Source organism: Meriones unguiculatus, chromosome 18, assembly GCF_030254825.1.
Source record: "Meriones unguiculatus strain TT.TT164.6M chromosome 18, Bangor_MerUng_6.1, whole genome shotgun sequence".
Taxonomy (NCBI): Eukaryota; Metazoa; Chordata; class Mammalia; order Rodentia; family Muridae; genus Meriones; species Meriones unguiculatus.
The window spans coordinates 63,281,420-63,305,146 of NC_083365.1; the positions used below are offsets into that span (position 1 = coordinate 63,281,420).

At 40.3% G+C, this 23,727-nt stretch overlaps 1 protein-coding gene across 1 annotated transcript in view; it reads right to left on the reverse strand.

Annotated features, from left to right (window-relative positions):
* LOC110565027 (contactin-associated protein like 5-1-like) overlaps positions 1–23,727 on the reverse strand; it is a 703,043-nt gene that overhangs the window by 222,908 nt on the left and 456,408 nt on the right. The window contains exon 12 of the mRNA XM_060371632.1: positions 1,864–1,983. Within this exon, the coding sequence (XP_060227615.1) occupies positions 1,864–1,983 (120 nt within the window). The remainder of the gene's footprint in view (positions 1–1,863; positions 1,984–23,727) is intronic.

The following is a 23,727-nucleotide window of genomic DNA, read 5'->3' on the forward strand; positions in this document are numbered from 1 at the left end:
ACTCTTTCTCCTCAGTACAAGGATTATAAGCAGAGCTAGATTTTTTTTTTTTTTTTTTTTTTTTTGTAAATGTGTTAGAGATCAAAACTAGATCCTCGTGCTTGGAAAGCAAAAACCTTACTGATTATGCTTTCTCTTCAGTACTATGGAAACAGCAATTTTGAAATAATGACTGAGCAACTAATGATTTAAAAACATTTTAAAGAAACCTGAAACTTTGGTATATATTTTTCTAGTGTTAGTATTTGGAAGAACAATGAAAGCTGCACACTTTTCATAGTGTGCATTTGTGTGTGCCTCCTCACATATGTGTACATATGTGTATGGTGTCTATAAATCTGTTTTAGTGTGTATGTGTGTGCATGAGTGTGTGTCTGTGTATATGTTGAAAGTAGACTGCTTGGGGTAGAAAAATGCCAGCAAAAAGTGGATTACACATACTGTGACCAAACAACTACATTCTACTTACTTTTCTTTTTGATACGTTTGTCCAACACTGTAAGCACACTCAAAGTGGGAGGAAAAAGAAATGCCCATGACAAGAATCAAGACACATTGAGAAGCACAGTCCCAGACTTTGTTGTAGAAAATGACTAGGTAACAACAACCAAGAACAGGAAACAATACAATTTCTATTTCTGCTCTAAGGCAGCTCCAAAGTAACTAGCATATAGACACACTTGACTAGATGAATTAAATTCTAGAAATTGAAATAACTAGAACTTTCTGCAGCCAGAGTCTGGATCTTTGCATTCAGTTAGAAAAATGGCTGAAAGTATCTTGTCATCACTTCTTGCACTGGTTCTGCTGCATTCTTTCTACAGCATCTCATGGTCCTGTTCTTCAGACTGCTGCCAATTGACCATCCATAGTGTAATTTCTTTTCATATATTTAGTGCCTTGGATACCATATGGCTAGAAAGAACTCTAGACAATATGTTGCCTGGAGGATCCTAGGCCACAAATCCTGGGTAAGATGTGAGAGGCCTGCGTTTGCTGCTCCATTATATGGTATGTCTTGCATCTCTGAAGACCAGGGATTGAAACTAATTTCATGCCTTTGTGTGTGTGTGTGTGTGTTTCTGTGTGTGTGTGTATTTCAGAGGGACAGAGAGAAAGGGACACACAGAGAGAATACAGATACACCAGTTAATTACAATCATATCAGAACTGTTTGGCACTGTGGAATTAAATTATAAAATAAATTAAACACCAAATGCAATTTGTGGTAAGCTAAAACTATGTTTCTGGGCTATGGTTGTGCTCTAGAATTTTTCTCTTAGTGCTTTTAAAGTGAAAGCTGTGTTTTGTAGGTCCTCACTAGCTGGTCCAACATACCTAATTATCTATGATCCTCACAGTTCCTTTTATGTAGTCATCTCATTCCTATTTTACTGCTGAACAACTGAAGCTCAAGATGGTAGGACTCAACCAGATACACAGTCCACAAAACCATCTATGAATGGTGTTCACTTTTGTGAATCAGTACTTCACACTGACTTTCCTGCCTTGTTTTTTTTCTTGTTGTTGTTTGTTTTGTTTGTGTATATGTTTATTTTTTTTTTTTTATTTTTCTTTCTGTTGTTGACTTTTAAAAGAGAAGACATCCCTGGTAAGCCCTACAGAAAACACTTCATGACTCATTGCTGATTCAGGGAATAGTGTCGTGACCACCAAGATCCTTCTACTCCCTGTTTTGAAAATGACTAAGCTAATTTCATTTCCTTGTCAAGATAGCATCCTTCCCCCATGAAGCTTGTCCTGTAAGTTTTTGTTTACTCAGGTATCCCTTTTCAAAACCTTCCTTTCATCTGATGCCACCACTCATCCAGGTTAAGCATGCTTGAAAATCATCACCCTTACCAGTGACATTGCAGTAGACTTGGAGTGGTCCCAGTGGCCCGCTGCCATCAGAGTCGACATAGAAGAACCCAGCTGTGTTCCCTTGGTGTCTGTATAACTCACAGGATTGTTCATAGATGGCTGGAAAGAAACAAAGGCAAAATCTACTTGATTTTGAATATTCCTCTGAAGGAGTCGGTAGCTTCTACTCAAGCCCACCTCTCATGCTTCTTTTCTTCCCTTCCTACCTCCAAGAGGCAACAGCCTGCCGTTGGACACAAAGGGAGGCTAGACTTTCCCTGTCTGCCATTTCAGGACAAGGACTCTGTATAGGTAAAGTCCCCCCCAGTCATTAGTTTTTTATGCAACCAAACCTATGATGTTACAGCTCTGTCTGGGTACCTCATACCACCAATCGATGGATGGTGGGCCTGTGCGACAGAAATTACTACTTGTGTCAGTACTCAGGTGCTTGTCAATTCATCTTACTACTGTGTCCTGGTCCAGGTAATCCCCTGAGTCACCTATCACCCGTATAAAGAGCCCTTTCAATACTGGGACTCTGTGGGGGAACCGCTAATACAAACAAAAAGAAACTTAAAAATTTCTCTAGCCATAATGTTTGGGGTCAGGCTAGGAGCAGCAGGGACAACAGCTGGAGGGTCGGCTATAGCCCTCCGACATAGCGGGTTAAATGAGCTTAGGGCAGCTGTTAATAAAAACATAAAAAGATTAAAAAACACAATTAAAGAGCTCAAAGATTCCTTACAGTCATTATCAGAGATGGTGTTACAAAACAGAAGGGGCTTAGATTTATTGTTTTTGCAACAAGAAGGTTTATGCGCTGTCCTAAAAAAAATGCTGTTTCTATGTCGACCATACTGGAGTTGTCACTGAGACCCTAGATATGGTCAAAGAGGGCTTAAAAAAATAAAAAAAATAAAAATAAAACAAAAACAAAAACAAGCCCAAAGCCTAGGATGGTTTAAAGGATGGTTTAATTCCTCTCCATAGATGACCACTCTAATCTCCACCTTGCTAGGCCCTTTGCTAATTCTTCTCCTGATTGTAACTCTTGGCCCCTGCATTCTTAACAAGCTACTCAACTTCGTAAAAAAACGGATCAGTACCGTTCAGGTCCTCATGCTTCGACAACAGTATCAGCAATTAGAGATGCAGGCTAAATCTAGCCTGTAATTTTAGGGTTAAAATTATGCCAAAAAAAAAGGGGGGGGGGAATGAGAAATGGGACCATCCCAAATTAGAAAGAAAAACAACTGGACCTTAAATAAGGGCCAGCTAAGAAAAAAAAAAAAAAAAACCAAGTCAGGCGATTTAGGCCTGCTACAGATCCGACAGATAAAAAAAGATGGGAGGACTGTCCTTAAAGCTGTAAACAGCCCGCTACAAAACCGAAAAATAAAAAAAAGATGGGAGGACTGTCCTTAGAGCTGTAAGCTGCCCGCTACAGCTGCCAGCCGCATAACTGCTATCTTTTCTACTGACTAATCAATGTAAAGGCCTGATTTTTTAGGTATAAAAACTCTGTGCTTTATATGCTCGGGGTCATCTCCTGCTTTGAAGGGACGACCCCCATCGCAATCGAAATAAACTGCCTCTTGCTTTTGCATCAAACTGCTGTCTGTGAGTCTCTTTGGGGGAGGGAGTGGTACGGACCCTGCACGGGGAGTGCAGGTTTTGCACAACCCTAAGAGAATTTACAGCTCAGTGTTCTGGTATGTCACAGACTTATACCCTATTTCAGCTTTATTTTTGTTACTGTAAAAGATGTTCTGACAAGAAAGCAACTTAAGTAAGAAATGGCTTTTTTTTAGCTCACAGTTCTTGGTTACAGTCCATCATTGATGGGAAATCACAGTTGATGGAACTTAAGCAACTAGTTAAGCAACTAGTCATATCACATCTGCACTAAGAAACAAATGCAGATTTGCCAGCTTGCCATATTACTTATCCTCTGCTTGGTTTCTCCACTCAAATCATTCAGAAACTGTGCTGGTTGAGTTTTATGTCAACTGGACACAAGCTAGGGTCATTTTTGAAAAAGGAACCACAATAGAGAAAATGTCCCCACCAGACTAGAGTATAAAGAACCTTACACGGCATTTTTTAAAAATTATTGGTTGATATATAGAGAGTTCCAGCTCAGTGACAGCAATGCCACCCCTCAGAAGACTGACGTATGTGGCATTAAGAAGCAGGCTTATAAAGCCATGAGAATAAGCCAATAAACAGTACTCTTCTATGGACTATCTTCCGTTCAGCCACTGGGTTCATGCCTTGAATTCTTAATCATGACTGCTCTTCATGATTAACTATAACTGTAAACTGAAATAAACCATTTCTAAAAGTTGTTTATCACAATAATAAGACCTTAACTAAAACAAGGAACCCCTGTCTAAAGAATGATTATACCCACAGTGGACTGAGTCTTCCTACACCATTTAACAAAAGACAATCACCTTCAAACATGTCCTCAAGCCAACCAAGAGTCTCTCATTGAGACTCTCTTCTCTTCTCGGATGATACTAGGTTTTATCAAGTTGACAGTTACAGCTAAACATCACATGTCCTTACTTAATCATAATTTATTCATTCGTTCATTCTATTAAGCCCATCTCAGAAGTAAATCTACCCTGAAACTTCTCCTTTTATCTGTCTCTGGTCATTTTTGGCTTGCATGCTGCATTTTGATTTGCATGTCCCCACAGTGCACTAAGATAAATTGTCAACTCACTGTCTATCTTCTATGTGCTATAGAACCTCTAAGAACCATGGATGTGCGCCGTGTGACACTGCATCACAGCATCAGCAGATCTCTAAATGGCCCTTGGTTCAACAGGTATTTGGATTATAAACTTAAAATGGACATATTCTGTTAATCATTTTTTGCAATAAAATATAAGGATACCATCTTGGGGGAGGGGTCTGTGTGTGTGTGTGTGTGTGTGTGTGTGTGTGTGTCTGTTAAACTATCTGTGTGTGTCTTTGAGTTTATGTGTGTTTGTTTGTACATGCATTTTTGTGCTTGTGTGGGAGGAGGCCAATAGTCAATGTCAGAGTTTGTTTTTCACTAGTTACAATGTTGTTTTCTTCTTACCTATTTTTCTAGGCTGGCTGGCCAATGAGCTTTAAGGATCTACCTGTCACTACCTCCTCAGCATGAGGGTTACAAGTATCAGGACATACCTGGATTATACAGGTTGTGGGGATCATACTCAGGTCCTCATGCTTGCAAAGCAGTTTACTGACATATACTTCAGCATAAAGAGAAACTCTCTTACATTTATATATTCCAAGCTTAGAAAAGTAACTGATATAATATTAAATCCAGGTTCAATTCATCTTCATCTAACAATTGCTTACTAACTTACATATGTATGTTAGCAAGTATGGTTATCACCAAAGGACAGATCCATAGTCAAGACCATCAGCTTGTCTCTCCATACTCACAGCCCATGGCAGGCACAGAGGTCTTTGCAGGCCCACACATGAGCAGAAAGAGGTCACAGTCGTCATAATTTGAAGTATTAATAGCACTAGAGACTCAATAAATATTGATTTTATTAAACATACACTAACAGATTTAGAATAATGCAAAGGAAATTACTTAAAAGACATTAACCAATTTAATCATAGAAATTTATATCTGATATTTCATAAAATGTCCCATAGCTCTGAATAGCATGTATGAATTGAATTATGCCACCTATCCAGCTTAAAACACTTCAGTGACTCCAAACATTGTTCAAGATAGAGTGCAAGCTTGTTGCCTTAGCTGACTTCTGCCCCTGTGACTAATGCTCCACTCCAGGAATATGAAGCTACTGTTCATCATGATCAAATGTGAGGGATGCTTCACATAATTCACTTCCAGTCAAGTTCTAAAGAGTGAAAGAAGTGGAGGTTTTGTACTTTGGAGTGAATTCAAGGTTATACTTGTATTCATGAAACTCTCTCTGGTATCCAGCCACACTTTTGGAAGCAGAAGTATATAAAAGTGTCATGGTATATACACTACACAGTAAACACAGCAAGATTTAAATACTCTTGCTAAAACCTGATCTCTATTGGTAAAATGATTGACTGAAAGAATATGACCTTCAGAATCTATGAAATGCATTTTAGTGTGCATCATACATATGAATGCCAACTAGGATATGTGTGGCTGTCATCAAACACGAGAGGATAAACATGAAATAAGTTGCCACTGTTGTTGTTCATGAACAAAAAAGGGAAATAACACCCAGTGAGCATGTGAGCATTTACCCAACTGCTGAGAATACTGAATCAGTGAGATGGCTCAGTTACTGATGACATTTGCCCAAGCCTGATAACATATATTCTGCCCCTGGGAACTACATGGTGAAAGAAGAGATAAAACTACTGCATGTTCCCTTACTCCTAGATTTATTCTGTTGCAAACACACAGTCACACAAATGTAGTCAGACAAACACACACACTCATTAAATACAATTTGTAAATATTTCACAAAGAACATGAACTGTAAAAAGGAACTGTGTAAATTTTTGCAGTGTGGAAACAACTTAGTGCCAGTTGTACTTTGGGAAAATGACTTTACTCTAGCTGCGTACCCCTAAGGTAATTTCCATGATGGTCATGTCCTGGTATTCAGGTAATCATAATTGTCTCAGTTAATTTTCTCAATGCTGTGACAAAGTACCTTAACAAACAACTTAACAGGTAAAGAAGTGTGTCTGGCACAGGGTTGAAGTGTATAAAGGCCATAATGGAGAAGAAGGCAAGATTAGATTCATGCTAAAATTAGGTAATTAAAAGGCATTGGCCACTATCTTAGCTGCTCCTGGAATGCTTCCTGAGGTAAACGCACTGGACTCCTCAGGAGAGATTCTGTTGGGAAAGTCCTACTTGGAAGCCTCTACTGAATGCCATGAAGGTGAACATACCTTCACAGTAATTGAATAGGGGCTGGTGCTTTTCATAAAACTCACATCTTCAACTACACTTGCAGAACTGGATGCCTTCTACCATTTCCATGTTTGGGATAATTTTGCAACATGCATATATTATTTCTTATATTGTTCTCTCTCTCTCTCTCTCTCTCTCTCTCTCTCTCTCTGTGTGTGTGTGTGTTTGTATACATGTGCAATGTATGTATTTTCATTTTTCACACAAGTGTGCTCTGAGTCTTCATTAGTGTTTTTATTCCTGTGTCAAAACACCTAGACCAAAAGCAACTTTGGGAGAATAATTTGTTGTTTTTTTTTTTTTAAATTTAAAATTTTTAAATTTATTACAGTTCATTCACTTTGTATCCCAGCTGTAAGCCCTCCCTCATGCCCTCCCAATCCTACCCTCCTTCTTTTCCTCCCATGCCCCTTCCCCATTCTACTGATAGGGAAGGACCTCTTCCCCTTCCATATGACCCTAGCTTATCAGGTCTCATGAGGACTGGCTGCATTGTCTTCCTCTGTGGCTTGGTAAGGCTGCTTCCCCCTCAGGAAGAGGTGATCAAAGATCCAGCCACTGAATTCATGTCAGAGACAGCCCCTGTTACCCTTACTATGTATCCCATTTGGAGACTGAGCTTCCATGGGCTACATTTGTGCAGGGATTCTAGGATATCTCCATGTGTGGACCTTCGTTGGAATCTCAAAAAAGACCACTTTGCCCAGATATTTTGGGTTCTGTTGCTCTCATTGTGGAGTGCCAGACCCCTCCAGATCTTTCTATCTCCCTCTTCTTTCTTAAGAGTGAGAATAAGATTTATTTCATCTTGAGCTTATTATAGTCCAACATCCAGGGAAATCAGGGCAAGATCTCAAGGCAGAGCCTGGAGTCAAGAACTGATGCAGAGGCCATGAAGGACTATGGCTTACTGGCTTGATCTTCATAACTTGTTCGGGCTGCTCTATTATACCATTCAGTACAACCTGCCATCATATCACACCACCCACTATTGACTGCCCACTTCAATCATTATTCAAGAAAATGCCCACAGGATTGCCTATAGGCCAATCTTATGAGGCATTTTGTCACCTAAGGTTTCTTCCTCTGAGATGACTCTAGGTTGAGTCTAGTTGACAAAATCTAGCCAACAGAGTATGTGTGCATAAGGAGGTCAGACACCTCAAGTGTCTATTCTCATCTTCTTCCTTGTTTTATCCATGGTCCCTTGTTGTTTTTCCACTGTATTTGATTGGCTAGGTGGCTTGTGCAAGTACAATGTAGGATCACTTTCTGGCATTGATGTGGGTCCTAAGGAAGCGAATTCAGGCCTTCATGGTAAAAGCACCTTCACCCATTGAGCCACCTCTCTAGCTGTTTTTATATAAGGTGCTGCTATTTCTATATAAGGATTCAACTCTTCAGATTTGCTGCTTTTTTGCTTTCTCTTTCATCTAAGCCCTTCAATATTCCCTTGCTTTTATTTCCTGTACTTGTTTTTATTTTGTTTTACCTTCTTCTTCTTCTTCTTCTTCTTCTTCTTCTTCTTCTTCTTCTTCTTCTTCTTCTTCTTCTTCTTCTTCTTCTTCTTCTTCTGCTTCTTCTTATGCTTCTTCTTATGCTTCTTCTTATGCTTCTTCTTATGCTTCTTCTTATGCTTCTTCTTTTCCTAATTGTTGTTGTCTTTGTTTTGGTAAGTGTTGAGAGGACTTACTTACTTCCAAGGATCCTGCCAGTCCCAATCTGAATCATGGAGCCTCTATAGGCATCAGCCAATCCCAATACAGGTCAGGTAGCTATGACCGAAATTCTCCTTTCTGGCTTTCAAAGAAGCCTGTGAGGTCCACCATATTGAGAGCTTCCACCCTGGTGGCTCACCACCAATTTGTGAAGGCAGTGTCCCTAGCATGCTGGAATTCTGTGCAGACTAAACACTCTTTGTTCTTGCATACTATCTGAGTTTGGGATCTTTCTTCAGAGATTCGTGGACCCTAAGATTTAGGGGATTGTCCTGGGATTACTGAGGACTCCTATCCAGACTGGTTGAGTGTTAGACGGGACCCCTTTTCTCCCTGACTGATAGATAAGTTCTTGTTTTCCTTTTTAGGGCACCTCGTTCTGGTCCAGTGTTTTTGTGTTCTGGAAGCTTCTGGAGCATAGCCTGGACACCTGAAGAGGACTTAGCAGATGTTCACACACCAACATGAGGAAGATAATCTCCAAGAGATGGGGAAAAGACCTGGCAATCCCGAGTGAACTATGCCTGCTGAGCGTGCAGCACAGCCAGGGGACCTACAGTGTCTGCAGCCCACTTTTCCTGGGCTTGAGTGGGCCACAGCCAAGGGGAGGCCATGCTGTGCATGCATGTGTGTGTTTGCAGCAATGGGGATCAGGATGGGCGCTCTGCTAGTGTCCTCATCCTCTAAACCCCAGGGTGAGGGTACCCATGAACAGCTGTGGGGTGTGGAGACCCCTGGGGAACATCATGCAGTGGGGGAGGGACATGTGACTGATATCCTTGTGCACCCAGCTGCATAGTCCGACCTTGGGGAGCAGGAGGGAGCATGCAGCTGAAACTAGCTCTACTTCTGTATTGTGATGGAAGAGCACTGCCTCTAGGAGAAGAAGTGAACTTCCACCATGATGGTACCGGTTTTTCTTCCAGGGGTCAATGCGCACTCTGATGGAGAGCATGTGGGGTAGAGGCAAGGGGATGACAGGGGGTGGTTGTCACCGTGATCATCTGCATCTACTGCCACATAGCAACACCACAGTCAAACCCTAACTCCTGCCTGGATTCAACAGATAACAAGCTATTCTTCTCTTAAAATTACAGCCAGAGAAAAAAGTAAGGAAAATTTTGTCTGTTTTAAATTATGTATAACCTCTACATGATTATTTCTGACTGGTCTTAAACATACAAGTTTAATATGCTCATAGTGTATAAGTTTAATATGATTATAGATTAAATCTTTAACATCTGAAGCTAAAATGTTATGCTCAGGATGCGAGGCTAAGCACTGCACTCAGGGTCAGCGCTTTGGACCCAGAGAAGAGCATGTCTGATTGCATGCAGGTTGATACCCCAGGTCCCGCCTCTGAGAAAAAGGTATCAGGTGGGTCTGATGCTCTTTGGGTGGATGACACCTAAATGAACATGAGTACAAAGTCCCAATTTATTTCTAATATCAGAGATCAGACCTCTACTCTTGCCTGATGCATCTAAAACAAAAAGGGGGAACTGTAGAGAGCTGCGGAATGCTGTGCCTTAAAGATGGAGCTGGTTTCTGCCTTCCACCTTCCCGATGGTGAGTGCTCTCTGTCACGAACAATTCCACATTTGGCTAAGGCTGAGGATCTGGCTTGCTTCCATATATGTGGACCTATCTGCATTGCCCACGTGGCACGCCTGGGTTGGCTACCCAGAGGCTATTTAAGCTGTGGGCTGGCTTTCCCCAGGGTCAGATGATTGTTCAAGGTTCCTGAATAAACTGCATTGAAAAAAAAAATCTGTAACATCTGTAATGAAAAGTTAAATCATCTGTAATGAAAAGTTAAAAGAACTTCTAGTCTACAGCCTGCCATGTGAGATAGCAGCTCATCATCTTGAGATAGCCATTTTCTGTTTATTATCCTGTGTCCTTTTAGAATAAAAAAGCAACAAGTCTTATTTAAAATTGGTATATTATATATATATTGTATACTATTATGTATTATATATAATTAATTCAAGGTTATATTCTCATACTGTTTCTATTATGGCAAAATTTTAAAGTTATAAATGTGAATTCAGACTATCAAGCTACTGTATTACTAAGTCTGGAAATGGGTAATTCTAAAGATAATTTAAGTTGGAATATATGAATTTTAGAAACAGTCAGTTGTTAACAGTGTAAGAAGCTTCTGTAAAGCAAAGGATATTGTCATCAGAACAGAACAACAGCCTACAGATTGAGAAAGGATCTTCACCAACGCTATATCTGATAGAGAGCTGATATCCAGAATATATAAAGAAGTTAAGAAGTTAAACAGGAAATGCAAATCAAAATGACCTTGAGATTTCACCTTTCACAAATCAGAATGGCTGGAGAGGATGTGGAGAAAGAGAAACCCTACACCATTGCTGGTGGGAATGTAAACTTGTACAATCACTTTGAAAATCAATCTGGCACTTTCGCAGACAATTTGGAATAGTGCTACCTCATGACCCAGCTATTCTACTCCTATGTATATATCCAAAAGATGCTCAAGTATACAAAAAGGACATTTGCTCAACCATATTTGTAGCAACTTTATTTGTAATAGCCAGAAGCTGGAAATAACTCAGATGTCCCTCAGTTGAAGAATGATATAGAAATTGTGGTATATTTACATGATGGAATACTACTCAGCAATTAAAAACAAGGAAATCATGACATTTGCAGGCAAATGGTGGGATCTAGAAAAGATCATCCTTTGTAGGGTATCCCAGAAGCAGAAAGACACACATGGTATATACACACGTATAAGTGGATATTAGACATATAATATAGGATAATCATACTAAAATTTGTACACCTCAGGAAGGTAATCAAGAAAGAGGACCCTGGGTAAGATCTTCAATCTTCATTCAGAAAGGCAAATGAGATGGACATCATAGAGGGAGAAAACAGGGAACAGGACAGCAGCCTATCACAGAGGGCCTCTGAAAGACTCTAACCATCAGGGTATCAAAACATATACTGAGACTCATAACCAAACTTTGAGCAGAGTGCAGAGAATTTTATGAAAGAATGGAGAGATAGAGGGGAATAGGAGCTCTACAAGGAGAGAAACAGAACTAAAAAAATCTGAGCATAGGGGTCTTTGCTGAGACTGATACTCCAAACAGCCGAGGACCATGCATGGAGATAACTTAGAACCCCTGAACAGAAGTAGCCCATGGCAGCTCAGTGTCCAAGTGTGTTCCCCAGTAATAGGAACAGGGACTGTCTCTGACATAAACTCATGGGCTGGCTCTTTGATAAGCTCCATCTGAAGGGGAAGCAGCCTTAACAGTCCACAGAGGAAGACAATGAGGCCAGTCCTGATGAGACCTGATAGAGTAGGGTTAGATGGAAGGGAAGGAGGACCTCTCCTATAGTTGGTCTTGGGGAGGGACATAGTAGAAGAAGAGGGAGGTAGGATGAGATTAGGAGGAGATGGGGGAGTGGGCTACAGCTGGGATACAAAGTGAATAAAATGTAATTAAAAACAACAACAACCATCAGTAAATTCAGAATTGCTATTGAAGACTTACAACCAGAAGCTCCTGCAAAGAACTGCTCTCTTCATGAAAAAGGACAATGACAGACACACCAAGGCACTTTACGATAAATTTTTACACAAATAGCAGATGTGTGGTGTGACCAGACATAGCAGAGGAATCTAAGGGAAATATTCTGAGGATACTTGTGGCAGATAATTTAATGCCTAAGGTATAATTTGAAACATCCTTGTGATGTTCTCTCTTATTAGAGATAATGATAGCATTCCAATGGCAAAATAGTTTTATTTAGACATCACCTTTTCAAATACCAAGGTCGGAGCTATAGTATTGCAGCTTCACCATTTATATTGCTACTATAAATCTATGGAAACAAAGATGTAGCAGAGCAGTTGTGTGTGTGTGTGTGTGTGTGTGTGTGTGTACACATCATGTGTGCATGTAGTGGCCAGAGATTGACAGCAGCTGTCTTCTTCAATCATTCTCCATGCTGCTCACCTACTTTTCAATTTGATGTGCAGGCCATGTTAGTACACCTGAGTTCAGGGGAAAACTTGGTGGGGTTAGTTCTCTCCTTCTGCCTCGTGGGTTCCAGGGATTGGATGCAGCTTGTCAAGCATCTTAACCTTCTGTCCATCTTGTCAGCCTGTGCACTTTGGTTTTGTGGACTAAACCTGGCTAAATTTAGCAAGGCTGGCTGCCCAGGGAGCCCCAAAGATCACCTATCTCTGCCTTCCAACCCCTGGGATTACAAATGGACTCTGCTATGAGTGACTCTTGGTTGTGGGAGCTGGGAATCACATCTCTATAGCTAATGTTAACATGGCAAGTTTTTACCCAATGAACTGTATCTTTTGCTTCTGGGTACATGTTTTAAGGCATTAAAACTGTTTCAATTATTCTTAGCATGTATATAGTCATCTTTATATTGCTCTATATACCCCTACATGTTGTGAGTAACAATAGCTAATTTTAAAAGTGACCATGAATTTGAAAGAGAACAAAGAAGGCATATGGGAAGTTTTGCAGGGAAAAAGGAGACAAGATAAATGATGTAATTATATTCTCAAAAATTAGAAGAAATAATTTAAAAACTGTTTCAATCCTATGTTTTTTTCTTTCTTGTGTTATCCTGGGTGATAGAATATTAACCGCATGACTGCAATCAGCTACAGAACTACATTCACTGCCTGTAGACATATGTAAAATCAAATTAATTCTAGTGCCTAAGTAAATGCTTGTGAAGCATTTATTTAGCACCCAATTTATTTAATTAATTTTATCAAACCCTTAGTACACCAGATTTTGAGAATTTGACTTGGCTTTGTTTCACTAAAGAAAAGAAAATTAGTATCAAATCTAATGAGAATCACACAATTCATTTAAAAAACAGTCCAGAGATTACATTAGATTAAGCAGAACATTTTATGTCTGAGGCCAAACACCGAACTAAAAAGGCATGAGAAAACGTCAGGTTGAAGTAGTAGATTACAAGAAGGCGTCAGAAGGTGCTTTGGGCTACTGGGCTTCAGTGCATCAGAACCCTGATGCTGATATGTTCTTCACAGTATATGATGAAGGCATCATGCCAGCCAGGTGCTTTCTGGTGAATTGGAAAGTGCCAAGAATGATATCTACTTCCAGCTTCATCTCTAACCAAGCTTTATCTATACTCCTTGTCTCTATTAAAACCAGGTAGTCTGTGGCAACAGTCACTAAATACAAATGGAGAGCCTTATCTTCTATGTTCCAGTAAGCCAGTCTATGAAATACAGATTATGTTTATAATCTTAGTAATGTGTTATGACTAAAGCATGAATATGCAAAGATAGGTATAAAAATTTTTAGTAGTTGACTAAATGAAGTCCAGCCTATTGGGAGCACGAAAGCAAATGTACATTATTTTGATGATGGCCTGATGTGCATGTCAGTGGGAATGGCTTCAAGTAACTTTCTCCACTGACTTCATTAATTGGAAGCCCCAGATTAGCACAGTTGTAGAAAATCATGCTTCTCAAGGTGACCTATGATACCACATGAAAAATACTGCTCTGAAAAGTGCCTCAGAAGAGATTAATTTTGGGTCTGGAGTGAGGGCTTGGCCACTGAGAGCATGTGCTTCTTTGAGAGGTCCTGAGTTTGGTTTCCAGCACCCATCATGCACAGCTCCCAATGATCCATAACTCCAGTGCCAGAGCATCTAACACCTTTTTATAGCCTCTTTGTGTGCCCATGTACACATGGTACACATATAGACATGTAGGGACAAATACAAACACACACATACACACACAGAGAAATAAAATCTCTCAAAAGAACTCCAGTTTACAATTTAGAGAAGCACCATTTTTAAATGAACACAAATATTACAGAACCTCAGTGGTGAGTGCCGGGAAGCTCTCAGTAGAGGCTTACTTGACATGATGCTGCCTTGCAAGCATTTGGGCTCCAGTTTGATCCTAAAATTCACATTAAACAAACAAGCAAACAGAAAGTCTGGGCTTGAAATCCTGGCAACAAGGAGGCAACTCCCTGGAGCTTTGTGACCAACCTGTTTGGTGAAATCGTGATTCAAAATAAAATAACAAATAAGTGTAGTCATATCCTGAGGAACAGACTTGAGTTTCTATGCTTTCCTCTACACATGTATATATTCATTTGTATCCATACAAAAGGAAAATGTAGAAACATGCACACAGAGATAAAACCAATTAAATTTTGGCAGACATTAGATTGCTGCTGTTATGCCCCAGGTGCTGAAAATCTTAGTACTAAAGGCCTTGCCCAGCCACCGAGGAAGAAATGCAGGCAGTCTTGAGGAGACTTGATAGTCTGTGAACAGTTGATAAGGGAGGAGGTACTCCTTTTAAGTACTAGGTGAATAGGACAGAGGAAGGGTAGGACCATGAGAATATGAAGGAGGAGGATACAATAGAGATAAAAAGTGAATTTTAGAAATAAATTTAAAAATAAAATTTAAAAATAATTTTTAAAAATAAATAAAAATGAAAAGGGACTTGGTTCCCAGTGCAATGCAATGTTACACTTCATCATAGTGAGTATGTAAGGCAGCTGGCACGGGAGAGAGCTGTTACTTTTTGCCTACAGTCAGGATGCAGAGGAAGAGAGGAATGCTGAGGCTCAGCTCACTTTCTACTTCGCTATTCCATGCTGAACTTCATGTCATAGGGCCGGTGTAGATAGGACTTTCCACCACCTTTAACTCAGTCTAAACATGCTGACACAGTGAGAAGCTTGGCCTATATTCTGTCAGTTTGCCAATAAATGTTAATCAACTGGGTATATGCAAATAAAAAAATGAGCAAATAAATCCCTGAAGATCCAGGCATGTCCTTTGGATACAACTTGTCTCTTGTGTTTCCTGTATTTTAGCAAACACTCACATCCTGTGCGGAGTTCCTTTTCTTCACTCAACATATTCTATACCTATACTATTATGAAATATTCAGTGTTATCTATAGGACTACAATCACACATACACATACACACACACACAAATGTGTACTCTACAACATGCCAGACATTAATGGACTGCACACATTCTAACAGTCAAATAGAAGCATAATGCAGCTTTAAAAAAATTCAATTATCCTCCCACATTATTTTTTGAGGTAACATCTCAAACCCTGAGCACACAGACACAGACAATCTTCTATTCTGATTGGTCCTGCAATCCTCAATTTCCACCTTTCAAGACTGAAATCCCAGGCTAGCAGCTATGTCTTCCCTACCATGGCCTTCTTGTTTGCATAGCAATCACCTTTATTTTTGGATTATCACAAGAGCCCACCCTGGTTTATTTTTACTGAGACATTCACTATTTTGATATAAAAATATCTATTACTGAGTTTCCTACAATATTTTGTACAGTAAATGCTGCAGAGTTTTGTAAGTGAGACGCAACAAAACCTATAGACAGCATGAATGTCAGTTAAGTTATGAACTCTCCTAATACATTTGTAGGCAAATATACCATATTGTGATGATAAAAGTTTGCACACCTTGATAAACCATTTACATACGCAATGTAACAGGCTATACCTTCCACCTTTGTATAAGGCCATTGCACAGAATCCATGCACCAATCTAAAAGGGTGAGAAGTCTTTTTTCAGATGGCATCCTCCTAATTAAACAGTTCATGGTTCAGTCTGTAGGTTCAGATCTTACATATAGATTTAGAGATGAGAGAGGGAGCACACACACACACACACACACACACACACACACACACAACGGGTGAAGGGGAGAGAAAGAGGGAGAGACTATTTCTTCTAACACCATGATCAAATGGTAGCATTAGGCATAGTATGAACTGGGACAAGAAGATGTGAGCATCCACAAAGCTCTAAAATCACATGTTGAAATCACTCTAAGTGATTTCTATTTACTTAAGAAATTGGGATACAAAGTGAATAAACTAGAATTAATAAAAAAGAAATAAATTAAAAAAGTAAAAACAAAACAAAAAAGAAATAGTTCAAATTGGTCAAAATTCCAACAGTTGACAACTCACATTGTAAGTCTGTGAGGAAGGCACTGTTAGTAAGCGTGAAATTTATTTCAGGCCTGTGAATTAAAATTTGGCAATATGTAGCAAAGTCATATATAACCTGCCACCTCCCAGGTACTTCTCTGGGACGACTTAACCTACAGATATAATTTCAAATGTATGAAACAACATATGCCCTTGGTTAAACTTATTCATTGTGATTCTAAATTAATATCTCTAAAAAGTCTACCAATTGGGATTTCATAAAGTGAACTGTGACACAAACTTGCAATTGAATTTTTAACAATTGATAAATGAATTAACTCTGTTGTGGCCTAGAAGGTGAAAATCTGGGTTAGATAAGATGATTGCTGAATGGTAAAATTCAAAATACAAAATGGTATGTGTGATGCATATCTGTGTGTCTGTTTGTGTTTGTATGAGGATGAGAGCTATCTGTCAGGGGCTGAAGATAAATGTAAACATCAAACAGGGCTAGCAATGGCAGCTTTCGCAGGACTTGTCTCATGATTTTATTTGCAATATCCCCAAATTGTAATATTTATATTGAAAAAGTACAGGGGCTGGGGCATGTGTATAGTGCCAACTAGCCAGACTTGAAAATACAACAAGATATTGTCCAAAATGAGTAAATGCATTCCAAACAATATTTTGAATAACTGTTTAGAAAAAGAACACAAACACCAACAAGCTGAGGGCTCAGTTCCATGGCAGACCATTTTTGTAGCTTACATAAAATCTTTTAAAAAATAATCAAATGTTGTTTGTTAGGTGTGTAGAAATTAATTATTCCGTGAAATTCATATATAGTGAATTTTTATATAGGAAACTTATAGTTCAGACAGCATGGCTTGGATATGTCTTCCCCAGTGTCCCTATTGGCTGAGACTGTCAACTTGCAGAACTGACAACATAACCATTTTTGGAAAAGTATTGGATCATGAACCCCAAGACCAGGTTTTTAGCACAAAGGAGACTTACATGTCCCAGTGGGACAGAGCGCAGAACATAAGAGACAAAGACAGAAGATAGAGGATGGGAGAGAAGGGGGAAGGAACAAAGGAGAGAAGGGAAAAGGAGCAAGAGAAAGAGAGGGATAGAGGTATACGCCTAGATGGGAGCAGAGAGGGGAACAGACAAAGACCTACCTCTGGATAGAGAGGAGATGGGTGTGATCCATAGGAAAATGGCAGGTTATAAATGTTCTAGGGGAAACCCTGTGTTAGGATGATGTGCTTAATTTTAATTGGTGAGCCAAAGGGGACTTTCAGTTGGTGGATTTCAATAGTCAGCCTCAGGAGGGATTGACCAAACAAGGGCATAGATCTTGGGTGCTAGCTTCAGATATGTAATCTAATAGTTTTTACAAAGGAAGAGGGATTTCAGAGAAGGGTAAGACCTGGTAGAGCCATGATTGCCACTCTCAAGCTGGCCAGAGTCCCTTCATCCATTAGGATAACTCGGGAATGAGTTAGGCACTGTGTTTGGAGATCAGGGCCAGATACCAGAACACAACGTTTGGGCCATCAACTCCCTCCAGACCTGAGAAAGAGACCAGACATCGGCTTTTCCTGACCCTAATCTGGAAACAGAGTCTTCCATTCCCTTTCTATCTTGGAATGCATGACTCTGCTAAAAGAAAAAAAAAAAAAAAAAAAAACAAAAAAAAAAAAAACCCCAAAACTAGTCATCAAGGTAGTGCCAAAGCATCCAGCAGGAACCAACTACCAGGAAGGGGACAGGGTTCTTTACCTTCCCTATATGTTCAGTAGTTCTCTCCCTCCAGGCAGTGATGAGATTCAGAGAGCACATTCAGAATGAACGCTGTGATAAATCAGTGTATTCACACTCTAGAGGCCTGGGGTTTTCTGCTATGTCTAGAAGTAAAAACAGTAGCATATACCATATCACACAGGAAAGAAGTTGCAGTTGGGTGAATATTTGCTAAGTTATACTGAGTGAAAAGGCCAGTCCTGCAGGAAACACATCCCCCATCCACAGCTTCATGCTTGCTGTCAACCTTATTTAAAGGAGACCCTTGGCAGAATAGTCAGTGTTGAATGAGAGTTAAATGATGTTCGTATGTCATACTTGTTTTCTGTCACTATAATAACACCTGACCTCGTTAATTTGTAAGAAGAAAAGGTTTATATGGACTAACAATTTTGATCCATGAAGCTAAAAACCCATTGTTTGTAGGCCTGGGTCAGAATAGTTCATCCCAGAAATGCTGCTGGTGGGCAAAGCCCTTCATGTGAACTCACAAGGAACCGAAAAGAAGGAAAAGTGGTCCCCCACAATCTTTTAAGGTCTCCCAAGTTTTAAGGATCTTCTTCCTAAAGGTACCACCCTGTGGGATAACCTTTAAGACATGGGAGTCTGAGGGACAGTAAGTATGCAAACTAGATCTGGTGGCGTTAAATTTGCATATTTAATACAGTTTTTATGACACAAAAGAATCATAAGAATATATGTACTGTTTCAGAAAAATCCTGCTTTTTGGAGAAGATAATATCCAGACTTAGGAGTCAATTTCCCTGCTGATAAGTAAGTGTGTGTGTGTGAGAGAGAGAGAGAGTGCATGTGTGTGTGTGTGTGTGTGTGTGTGTGTGTGTATAAGCCAGCAGTCCACCTCAGGACTCTTTTTTGGCCACATTCCAACTTGTGGTTTGAGACAAGGCCTCTTAATTTACGTGGGTCTCACTGATTGAGCTGGGGTGTCTGGTTAGTGAGCTCCATAGATATGCTTGTCCAGTCCTAGCATTCCAAGCACACGCTGTCATGTCTGCCTTTATACAGGATCAACCTCAAGAAACTTGCTTGTGCAGCAATCACTTTACCAACTCAGCCATCTCCCTAGTCCCCATTAGACAAATTTTAGATTAAGAAAAAGAGGCAGAGAGCTGTGGTTTGTTTACATAAGACACAGTATAGCTGCATCTTTATCAAATGCAACATGACACAGTAACCCATGTTGCCTTCACAGGGCTGGGCAAGCTTAAGTGACATGGTTGTAAAGAGGAGTGCCAGGGCATGTTAAGCTGAAGCAAGGCACATTTAGCAGAAGCATAGCTGAATGTAGTTGAAGTGGAGAAAGACAGGGCAAAGGGGATATATGACTGTGAGGGTGAGTCTCATGTATCAACCTGGCAAAAATACTGTTCCCAGTTATCCAGTGAATCACAGATTTCAGTGAAGCTGTAAAGGTGTTTTGTAAAATTCATGAGCAGCTGATTTTTTATTATTTTATTATTATTTTTAATTCTTTATTAATTACACTTTATTCACTTTGTTTCCCCTCTGTGGTTCCCTCCCTCCTCCCATTCCAACCCCTCCTTTCCTCCACCCTCTGCATGCATGACCCTCCACAAGTCCACTGATAGGGGAGGTCTTTTTTTCCTTCCTTCTGATCCTATTCTCATCAAGAGTGGCTGCATTGTCTTCTTCTGTGGCCTGGTAATACTGCTTCCCCCTCAGTGGGAGGTAATTAAAGAGCAGGCCAATCAGTTCATGTCAGAGACAGTCTCTGTTCCTATTACAATGGAACCCACTTGGATACTGAACTGCCATGGGCTACATCTGTGCAGGGGTCTTAGGTTATCTCCATGCATGGTCCTTGGTTGGATTATCAGTCTCAGGAAAGACCCCTGTGCTCAGATTTTTTGGTTCTGTTGCTCTCCTTATGGAGTTCCTGTCCTCTCCAGATCTTACTGTTTCCCTCTTCTTTCCTAAGATTCCCTGCACTCTGCCCAAAGGTTGCCCATAAGTCTCAGCATCTGCATTGATAGTCTGCAATGCAGAACCTTTCAGAGCTGATTTTTTTTAAGTGAGGTTACAAGGAAAATCAGGGTGGGCTGTCCGCAATCCTCAGCAAAGCCTGAAGCCGGGCTGAGACTTCCCTGAAGGAAATGTTGCCTAGGAGCTCAGAGATGGCTCCATCAGTAAACTTTTTGCCTAGAAAGATAAAGTTTTGTCTCCAGAATCCACCCAAAAAGCTGGGTGCGGTGGCATGAGTTTGTAATCTTAGTGCTGCAGAGATTGACACAGTGAGGGGCTCATTGAACTGCCAGCCTAGCCTGGTCAGGAAGTTCTGTCCAGGGAGAGACCCTGTCTTAAAACAAAACAAAACAAAACAAAACATTATTGACAGTTCCTGATAAATAATACACAAAGCTGTGGTCTGGTCAACACACCCACAAATGCACACAGACAGAGGCTAACATGCACATACATTCACTTTCATGTGCATCCGTCCTTATGTACACAGACATATACATACACAGGTATACACACATCCACACATGCACACACAAAAGCACATTGAGACTCACATATACATACACACTCAAATGCACTCATATACATATACCACACACTAGTACACATTTACACTCACATACAGGCACATGTGCACACATATATGTGCATGTGCACACTGGCACACACATGTATGCAGTTACCCAGGAACATCCACACAAGTATGTGCACAGATGAACAGTCACAGGCACACATGTGCAAGAACACATAGGCAAACACACATGCACACACCACAACATACTTGCACATACCCAATTCATTCTTACATGGACTCACTCACATGCACTCACATGGACACACAGGCACACACATTGCACTGGTAAAAATAGCTTAAGCTCCTGTCCTGGACATCCAAAGTCCTTTCCCAATTACATGCCTTTTGGATTTCAGACTTGTCAATCAGCTCCTATAATTACTTAAGTCAATTTATTACACTAAATCTTTCAGTTAGCAGTTCCCCTTCTGCAATCTGATTGGTATTGGTGGAGCCTATGAGCTTTCATTCTCTTCAGCAAAAACTCCAGATGACTCAGCCCAGTCCTCTTTTTTCCTGTCCACTCCATCCAGATTCATGTCCTCTGGATTCTTGATCCTTCCTGACTGTGCAGATCACATTTGTGCTATAGAGTGCAGTTCAACTGCAAGACCCACATGTGATTTCTTCCTGTCTAGTTCTTGTTCTTTGTTGAATATCTATATGTAAGCCATATGTTTTATTTAGGTCAATTTGTCCATGCCTAACCTTACATTCTTTTAAGGTATATTAAAGCACTTTTTTTTACAGTTCTTCTATTCTGAAACCTTTGACTTTAGAATTCAAGTCTTAAATGGCTTGATTGTTTTTTGCAATATTTAGTCTAGGGTTATTTGTAGCTGACTGATATAAATGTGTGTTGCACACATGAGTGAACTTAAACAAGGGAAGATTTACAGGAACATGAGATGGATGAAAATAAATGGCAGTGGAAGCCTAATGTAACCTGAGACAAGATAAAATGCAGGATCAACAGTGATGACTGATGTGGAAGTCAGCTAAGGTGACTATCACACTATGATGAAAAGCAGACTCCACACTAATTAATAGAAGTAACGGAAGTTCTTTCTTCTGATAAATATTTCTTTTTTTCTTTGTAATTGATTTTTTTATTATTTTATTTTATTTTTCTTTATTAATTACACTTTACTCACTTTGTATCCACCCTGTGGTTCCCTCCCTCCTCCCGTCCCAATCCTTCCCTTCCTCCACCCTCTGCATGCATGCCCCTCCTCAAATCCACTGATAGGGGAGGACCCCTTTTCCTTCCTTCTGATCCTAGTCAATTAGGTCTCATCAGGAGTGGCTGCCTTGTCCTCTTCTGTGGCCTGGTAATGCTGCTTCCCCCTCAGGGGGAGGCAATTAAAGAGTAGGCCAATCAGTTCATGTCAGAGACAGTCCCTGTTCCTATCACAATGGAACCCACTTGGATACTGAACTGCCATGGGCTACATCTGTGCAGGGGTCTTAGGCTATCTCCATGCATAGTGCTTGGGTGGAGTTTCAGTCTCAGGAAAGACCCTTGTGCTCAGATTTTTTGGTTCTGTTGCTCTCCTTATGGAGTTCCTGTCCTCTCCAGATCTTACTGTTTCCCTCTTCTTTCCTAAGATTCCCTGCACTCTGCCCAAAGGTTGGCCATAAGTCTCAGTATCTACATTGATAGTCTGCAGGGCAGAGCTTTTCAGAGGTACTCTGTGTCAGGCTCCTGACTTGTGCACAGTTCGGGAACTGTCCTTTCTACCAGCACAAGACTCCCATTGGAGGCAGAGATGTGAGGTGTGAGGTGTGGGAAATAAAGAGCTGGAGAGAGAGCTCAAAATCCCTACTGTTTTTGCCTGTTTCTTGGGACTGTACTCTGAACATTCTTCTGGCCTCGGCAGGCACCTCCCCTTACCTATACGTACATATAAACAGAGAGATAATTTGAAAATATAGTAAGTCTTCAACTTAAAAAAAAATGATAGCCACCTCCTTTGGATGATACCGGGCAATTCTGTGAGGAGGTTTTCAGTGGCAGGTTCTCTGTAATGTAACTAACTATTGAAAAGCCATGTACAACCAAGGAAAGTAGGGGGGAGATCTCATCTGCATTAGAGCTACAACTCTTCCCGGTCTCAGGAGAAACATAAAGGTGGTAGCTGTTACAGCATTGAGAATGCTAGTTCTGAGAATACCAGCATGAGGAAACATAGAAGGCATCACAAATTCAGAGGTCCCTTCAGACCCAATAGCCAGCATTTCATACTAACCCACAAAGAACAGAAATGTTGGAAAGAAAGGGCTGCTGAGAGGAGCTGTGTAAATTCTAGGTTAGAGTATGGCTCGTTGTTACAACATTTGCTTAGGGTGTACCAGGCCCAGCGTCACAGAAAAGAAATGTAAACTAGCAATGGCTCAGCATTTCAGAGCACTGCTACTCTTCCAGAAGATACAAGTATGGGTCCCACCATTCACTCAAGGCAACTTATAACCACCTGTAACTCCAGTTCCATGGATCCTGATGTTCTCTCTTGAGAGCACCTGCACTCACATGCACATATCCACACACAGACACATATAAATACACATTAATATACCTTAAACAAATGTAAAAATAAGTAATGACAAACTTTGAAACATAAAAATAAAAATAGTTTATTTGCTTCATAGACACTGTTCCCATGATCCCATGTGTATGAGAAGAGTTTAAGTTAGCCAGAATATAACTCCATTTTGAAATAAAGATTTTGACCGGGAACTGAATTCAGGTACCAGGAAATATCACAGAATGTACACCTGGCAGAAAACAAAGTTAACTCTCCTACAACAG